The sequence below is a fragment of the Colletotrichum destructivum genome, chromosome 11 (genome assembly GCF_034447905.1).
Source record: "Colletotrichum destructivum chromosome 11, complete sequence".
NCBI lineage: Eukaryota > Fungi > Ascomycota > Sordariomycetes > Glomerellales > Glomerellaceae > Colletotrichum > Colletotrichum destructivum.
Window position 1 is genome coordinate 544,638 of NC_085906.1, and position 8,714 is coordinate 553,351.

General features: G+C 34.3%; 1 protein-coding gene across 1 annotated transcript; it reads right to left on the reverse strand.

Moving 5' to 3' along the window:
* Nucleotides 1-6,218: 6,218 nt before the first annotated feature.
* CDEST_15305 (Putative ankyrin repeat-containing domain superfamily) lies at nucleotides 6,219-6,616 on the reverse strand (the record flags this gene model as incomplete). The annotated part of the gene is made up of 2 exons (XM_062931461.1): nucleotides 6,219-6,459; nucleotides 6,567-6,616. The coding sequence occupies 2 exons, from the start codon at nucleotides 6,614-6,616 to the stop codon at nucleotides 6,219-6,221; spliced, it is 291 nt and encodes a 96-aa protein (XP_062787512.1).
* Nucleotides 6,617-8,714: the final 2,098 nt, after the last annotated feature.

The following is an 8,714-nucleotide window of genomic DNA, read 5'->3' on the forward strand; positions in this document are numbered from 1 at the left end:
ACTCGTGCAAAGGACATAGTGGTCCAGTCAGCCCAATAGAGGCTGTGGTTGATGTTGGTGTTGAAATGCTTATCCAGCATGTCGTACATCTCATCCCACCTCCTGGTTGGGCCAATATGATGCAAGTAGAATTCTTCCGCACGATCTTCAAGGATATCTGGAAATACAGCATGGTATTGATCCTCTGTGATGTGGAGTCGTCGACAGAAGCTGATGAAAACCTTGGCTTTGTCGTACAAGATGTCGTACGGCTTGCCAGTGTAGTTTCTGTCTTTCCGCCATCCCTTTTGGAATATGGATACTGTACTTGGCTCGCATGGTCCGTTCTGGACTATACGTTTCGGTGGAAGGTCATAGATACTGTCTCCTTGATAGAGAGGTGTCGTACGACCCTGGAATTGCGGAAAACTATCGACCTCCTGGGTGAATCGTGTTCCTGGTGGCAGGTTTCGTACAGCTGGTTGGTTGTCTCGTACGACTGATTCCTGACTTGTCTGTACGTCGTACGAGTGTTCAATTGAGTCTATTGCCGGTTCAGCTGCAGTCCGTGGAACAATTGGTTCAGGGTTTCGAACAGGTGTATCTGTAGTTGTAGTAATCCGTCCTGGAGTTGATGTCGTACGAGGAGTAAGTTGTTCATCTTGGGCATCGAATTCTTGCATGATGGCTTGGACTAAGTCTGTGATTTGTTTCGTCAAGCTTCGCACAGGGTTAATACGGAATCCTTTCTGCTTTAGAATTCGTACAAGCTCTTGTCGGTATGGCCGGCTGACAATGTTCCATTGCGTTGATGTCCAATGGTGAAACTCTTCGTACAACGTTGTCTTCAGCAGATCCTTATCAAGGTTGATGTGAAGGATCTGCATAATTACATATCCAACGTACGTTGTTAACTCCTCCTGGTTTAATTCCTTAGTGATGTCAATTGGGTTGCCCCAATATTTTGGTTTTGTTGATTTCTTCCAGACAATAAGTGGGATTTCGCTTTTGGCACTCATTTCTTCGTACGTAGGCTGGTAAGACTCTTCTTCTTGAATTTGACCTTGTTGGCTGGTCTCTGGTTCTTCTGATGCAGCCATGGTGGTAACCGTGTCGGATCGTACGGTATCAGATTGTTGTTATTATGTTTAGTGCTTTAGCGCACACTACGTACTTCAAATATTGTACGATAGGAGTCTCTGTCCGGTTCTTACTGGAAGGCGACAACAGAGATTCTTCTCGTACGATACTGTAGCAGTAGTCGTCTTATTCCTAGTACCCGGTTCTTGCTGGAAGGCGACAGTAGGTAGGAATAAGGAATTAGCACAAGATGTCTTGCACCTATCTACCCGGTTCTTGCTGGAAGGCGACAGTAGGTAGGATTAAGACTTATTAACGTACGACGTCCAGTACGTTAATTCTTGTCTCTTCACTCTTGCTAATCTGTGATCGCACGAAGCAATCCCATGTGATTGCCCAAGCAATCACTGATCAGTGTTGAATGGACTTTGTACGTGCACGCAGGTACTGAAAATGTAGGGTGAACCAAAGATTGGATATCTGTGACTGTCCTTTCTAACTACAGGATTGGGGTCGTACGAGACAGATATACTGTCTCGTCCGGCCTTGAGTCATTCGGGCCGAGCCAAGTGATGATTCCCCTGTGTATGAGTGAGTGCTGCACGATCCAGTCTGTGCACTTTGTTCCTGAGTCGTAGGTGTCGTACGGTCATGTGATCATGTTATTCCAACACCTACCTTATATAATAAAACATTAAAACTAAGCAACTTAGTAATAAGTTAGACTATAAAAAACTTAAACCCTTTAAAATTCTAAAGAAGGTCTTACTAGTTAACTACAAGCTAAAACTACTTAATACAATAAAAATCTACTTAGTTTTTTATATTATACTTCTTAAACTAGCACTACATAGATTATATACTAAAGACTGCATTATTATTAAACCTAACAAACTAGAATATAAAGTTAAATAAATTATTAACTATAGAAATAAAAATAGTTATAATAAATATCTTATTAAATAGAAAACATATAGATATAAAGACAACTTATAAGAACTAGTTAAGAACCTCTAGCACTCCTAGCAGCTGCTTTAGGACTTCTATAACACTTAGGCGCAGTAGAGACTAGCTTAAGAAAGTTAGAGAATAGGTTGCTAGCGCCCTTAGACATCTAGAATAAGTTACTAGCGTCTTTAGGAGGAAGAAACAATAGATCTACAACACTTTAACTACTATTTAATTAAACTATATAAGTAGCCTTAATAATAGGATCTATAATAGGGTCTGCAGGCTATTTCTTTACTACCTTATGCCTCTTTTTAAACACTATACACTTCTCTTTACGCAAATAATCTAGCCTTACTAGAGATTTATCTATCTTAGCCTAAGCCTAATAAAAAACCTCTACTTATTTTTATAAGACTTTAGCCTTTTAATAAAGCAATGCTTCCTCTTGCTTCTTAGCTTTATCTAAACAATCTGCTTTATTTAATAGATAATTTACTACTACTATTAGAAAATAATATGCTTAGAAAACACTAATAGAAACTTATATTTGCAAATTGTATTATTATCTCTATTATAAGAACAACCTTAATAAGTATACTTATAACATTTTAAGTAACCTATAAGCATTTTGCAGTAGATTCCCTTAGAATAATAATTACTATACAGCATGTTAATCTTAATGCTTTAACTGCAAATCTTTAGAGAATTAGTAAGATAACGCTTTATTAACTTTACCTTCTTAAGAAGACTTTTTAGGCTTACTACATTAATTACTAATATAATAAAAAAAGGATAACGTGGTTAATAAGCGAGCAGATTAGACAAGCGAGCGGATCACCTAACTGCAACTATGCTATCTTCCTACTTTTAACACACATTTATCTCTAAAACACTATGCAGTCGTTTAATAAAGAAGCTTAACTAGTCCTAGCAGTCTAGGCTATTAAAAGCACCTAAAATGTAAGCATTTAGGCTGCAGCTAAGATCTACGTAGTACCTTTTATAATGCTATGCGCCTACATAAATAAAAAAGCCTTATAACGCAATACTACACTAAACTCTTAGAATTTAATATTACTTAAAGAAAGGACGTTAGTTAAGTATATTTTTAACTTAGACTCCTAATTGTTTCCTCCTTAGATTAGTAGTATTAAAGAAATAGCTAATTAACTGCTTGCTAACTACAATGCATCTTCAGTTAGGAAGCGCTAGGCTTTAAACTTTATAAAGCAATAACTACAGCTTTAGATGCATTTTTTTTATAAGTATAACTATAAGAGAGCCTAATACAAAGATTTAGAGGTTATTTACAGTTAGTTTAACCTTATAAAGATCATAATTGCAAAATACAGCATTAATGCATCTAATATTTATAACTTTAATAAGACTAGCTTTATAATAGGCTAGATTGCATCTAGAATAGTTGTAATAAGTGCTAAAAGGCATTTAAACATAAAAATAGTGCAGCCTAGCAATTAGGAATAGGTTATAGTTATTTAAGCTATTAATTTGTAAAGCTATAGCATCCTACTATATATTATTATTATAAGCTAATATTACCTTTCTACCTAGTATATAGAATTAGGTCTTCTGTACAACTAGGTTATTACAACCTCTAAAAACAAATAAATAACAAACAAAAGAGGCCTAAATTAGGTATAGCACTTTAATTATTATATAAAACTGCGTTTAAGAGGCTAATATTGCCTCCTTACTGTAGATAGGCATAAAAGCTACTATTTAATAGATTTTAAGCTATACTATAAAGAAAATAAGATTATTACCTTTTATATGCTACTACATTTATTGCATCTACTTTAGCCCTTAGATGTTAGGTATTTTAAGCCTCTTAAGAAGGCATATAGTTAAGAAATTAAAGATAAGATGCAATAAGGTAATACTTATATTATAAAGGAAGACTTTTTTTTAGCGTTTTATAAAGCCTTTATGCAATCTCTTATAGAAAAAAACATTTAGAGAGGATTTAGAGGGTCTAAGCTTATCCCTTTAAGTGCAGAAAGTGTACTATCTAAGCTAGACGTTAAGTTACACACTCTAATACCCCTAGAATTACAGCCTACATTACTACTACCTTAGGTTTTTAGAACACTAAACAACCTAATTAAGGCAACTTTTTAGTTAACTCTTATTAAAACTAAAGTCTCTAATTATTAAAATAGCTCCTTAATACATATTAATAATGCTGTTAACTAGTTTTATAAGGGAACACAAGGGATTATACATTAGATTGCCCTATTAAGGTCTAAAAACAAGATCCTTTATAAGAAGAACAACCTACTTAGCTAACGTTAGAGAGCTAAGAAAACACGTCTTAGGTAAGGAGGAAGCCTTACTGTAGCTAAGGTAGAGGATATTAAATTGCAAAGGGAGGTAATAGCATAGGTTTAAGAGGAAATGCATTAAAGTAGTAGTTACAAACTAAGGACTAAAATAGGTTAATAGTAATGTAGCGTTTGCAGCAACGCAGGATATAATGCGCAAACTTATTAGTTTAATAACAAAATGTCTAAAGAAGAGGATTTTAAGTAGTTTTTATTAAATTGTTATGCTTAGCATTAATATGTGCCTAGATTTATAATGTAGTTGCAGTTAGGTAATCTACTTACTTATCTAATTTGCTTGCTTATTAACTACATTAAAGAAAGGGAGAATAACTAAATACACCTTATAATAGGAACTTACTTACCTATATAGGTTTAAAAGACTAGACCTTTAGAGGAGAAACCTAATATTACAACCTAAAAAGCGTTAGTTAATATAACTACTTAAAACAACCTCTTATAAGGAAATAGGGGATAGTATGCTTTATATACATGCTAATAGCGCTTATAGATTAAAACAAAAGAATAATAAAAGGTTATATAATAATAAGAAAGTAATTAAGAGATAAGGTAATTACTTAAAGTAATTACTAAGTAAGCAGCTTACCTTAGACCTACTACACTTAATTACTTTACTAAGATACTAATAAGACCTTAGGAACACTAATAAGAAGGATAAGGATATAAGGATATTTATTCTATAAAAATAGACTACTTTTTATAGCTTTTTAGCAATTAACTTTATAATTATCCCTTTAGATACTCTTAGCACCCTTTACTAGTAACTAACGTTATAAACCCCTTATTAAGTATATAACTAATTACTGTATCCTCTAAAGACCTAATCCTCTTAGTACAACTTATAGCACTGTTTAATAGCATTGTTACTTTAGCTTCTGCTAATAGATACTACTATAGAAAGCCGACTGTAACATCTTAATTCTTAGTATATGTAGTATTATAAAAGATAGTAGGATTTTATATATAAAACTTAAGAATTTTCTTTTTATAATTATTATAAGCTTATAATAATAAAAGTCTTTACTATTTATTTTTTAACTTATAATAGAGGTAAATAGCTTTTTAATTTATATTTTACTTTCTTTATAGCTCCTATAACTAAATTTTAAAGGGTAAAATAAAAAGTAGTACTTTTAGTGTAAATAGGTAGTAAGTAGGGTGCCTAGATAGGGGGGGTGCCTATAAGTAGGTGTGCAATGTTACATTTGCAGTTATTCTAAAGGAGTATCTTTACACTTCTTTAGAATCATTCCTTAGATTTAAGCTAGCAGAGAAGAAGGCGGTCTTAATGCTTCTTCTTCCTAAGTCTAAACTGCTCTTTGTTTACAAAGAAGATTAGCAACCTTTAGGTGTCCTCTGCTAGAAGCAATAAACAGCAGAGTCCTCTCCCTCTTATCCCTTGTCTTAACTTAAGCTCCTTTTTCAAGAAACAGCTTAACAACCTTCAGGTATCCTCTTTCTAAGGCAAGAGATAGCAGCGTTATCCCCATTATATCTCTTATCTTAACTTAAGCTCCTTTTTTAAGAAACAGCTTAACAACTTTCTAGTATCTGTTCTTCAACGCAAGAGATAGCAGTATCCTCCTTATTTTATCTCTTGTCTTAACTCTAGCCTATTGTTAAAGGAGCAGCTTAACAACTTTCTAGTATCTGTTCTCTAACGCAAGCAATAGCAGTGTCTTCTTGCTCTTGTTCTTCATCTTAACTTCAGCTCTATATTAAAAAAAACAGATTAAAAACTCTCTAGTATCCCTCTTTAGAGACAAGGGATAGCAGCGTTTCCTCCTCCTCTTAATTCTATGTCTTAACTTCAGCTCTAAATTAAAGAAGCAGCTTAACAACTCCCTAATATCCCATTTTAGAGGCAAGAGATAGCAGCGTTTCCCCTTCACCATCTTTTATCTTAATGTCAAGTGTAGCACTACATTGGAGCAACTCCATAGCAGCATCAAGGTGCCCCCCTTGCGCGGCAGCATATAGCAGTGTTATTTCAAAGGCGTTGCTAGCATAAATGTTTGCCTTCTGTTTGTAAAGCGCCTTAATAATAGCGGCCTGTCCTAACTTAGCCGCTAGCCACAGAGGAGTCCTTTAAAGGTAGGTTTTCAGCTTAACACTAGCAGCCTAGCTTAGCAGCTCCTAAACTTTTTCCTCTAGACTAAATTTAGCAGCCTAATAAAGTAGTGTATGCTCTACTTTAAAGTTAAGTTCAACATTGTTGTCAAGTAAAAGATAAATAACGTCATTGTAGCCTAGCTTAAAGCTTTTTAGGGACTTTAAAGCTAATTCCAGCAGCGTTTAACCAAATTTGTCCTAAGCCTCTATGTCAGCATTGCTACAAAGTAGCTCCTTAATTACTTCGCTGTAGCCACATATCGCCACAAGATAAAATGCAGTTCTCCCTTAACAATCCTATAGTTTATAGTTTGCGCTATGCTGCAGCAAATAACCTACAGCCAAACTATATCCATTCAAGGCCGCTGCATGCAGCAGTAAGTTCCCTAAGAAGTCTATTTTGTTAAGGGATGCTCCTGCCTTAATCAACTATATAACTACGCGTTTATACCCTTGTTTTGCAGCATAATGCAACAGCGTTACTCTATCTTAAGCCTAGGAGTTAACCTTTGCACCTTTAACAAGGAGAGAGTCTATTAGAAGGTCTAAACCTAACTAGCAAGCATAATGTAGAGAGGTCTAAAGAAATAGATCTAAAGTGTTAAATTCTGCTAGGATGCTGTAAGAGAGCAGTAAGTAGACAAAATTTCTATACATCTCTTTCGTTGCGTAATGCAGAGGCATCTAGCTAAGAATATCTTACAAGTTTAAGTTGTTTCCCTCTAGCGCATTCTTAAAAATACTTCCCCCTATGTCTTTAAACCTATTAAATTAAACAGCATAGTGCAGGGCAGTAACCTTAAACTCTAGGGGATATGCATTTTTGTTGTCTTAATTATCTTTATTATCTTAGTGCTCTTTATTATCTTAATTATCTTTATTGTCTTAATTATCTTTATTATCTTAATTATCTTTATTATCTTAGTCCTCTTTAGTCCTCTACTTATTATAGTTAGCTTTCTATAGTAGTATCTATTAGCAGAAGCTAAGGTAATAATGCTATTAAACAGTGCTATAAGTTGTACTAAAAGGATTAGGTCTTTAGAGGATACAGTAATTAGTTGTATACTTAATAAGAGGCTTATAACGTTAGTTACTAGTAAAGGGTGCTAAAAGTATTTAAGGGGATAATTATAAAGTTAATTGCTAAAAAGCTATAAAAGGTAGTCTATCTCTATAGAATAAATATTCTTATATCCTTATTCTTCTTGTTAGTATTCCTAAAGTCCTATTAGTATCTTAGTAGAGTAATTAAGTGTAGTAGGTCTAAGGTAAGCTGCTTACTTAGTAATTACTTTAAGTAATTACCTTATCTCTTAATTACTTCCTTATTATTATATAACCTTTTATTATTCTTTTGTTTTAATCTATAAGCGCTGTTAGTATGTATATAAAGCATGCTGTCCCCTATTTTCTTACAAGAGGTTGTTTTAAGTAGTTATATTAACTAACGCTTTTTAGGTTGTAATACTACTGCTATTAACAACCTAATGCTTTTTAAAGCCTTGTAAGGTCTAAAATTATTAAAGAATTAGTAGAGTCTAGTGCACTCTTAAGCCTTAATTATATTTCCTTAAGCTAGTAGAATTCCTAATCCTTAAATATAACATAGTTTAGGGGATCAAACATTTTAGACTTTATATGTATTACCTAGGCTATTATTACATAATAATCTAGTAATATTGCAGTTGCTTTAATAGCAACGCCCTTTTAAAATAGAAATGTCCTTGCTTGTTAAAAAAGCTACAAAACGGCATTAGTCGCTTGCGCCTAATATTGCAACTGCAGGTTTCTTTCAGCATGCCCCAGGGCTAAATCAACAACTGCATCCAATTAAGGAAGTTTTCCCTCTGCACTTAAAGCCAGGATTACGCTCAGATAGATTTAGTTTAAGGTTCTAAGCCCAGTGTTTTAGATGTTGTACGTCAACTTAGATAGGTAACTGTTTTAAAGCGTAAAGTCTTACCAGCTAGTTTTGCTAGTAGTACTAGCATACTATATCTTATTAGCACCACCTTAGATAGGTTCCTTTAACACGCCTGCTGCAGCCTGCATAAAGGTTAAAAACATATCCTAGGCATACAGAAGCATCAGCCAATCATTAGTGTTACGGTCGGCTTTCCGTGGTAGTGTCTATTAGCAGAAGCTGAGGCAACGAAGCTGGGGAACAGTGCTGTAAGTCGTGCTGAAAGGATCAGGTCTTCAGAGGATACGGTGATCAGTCGTATA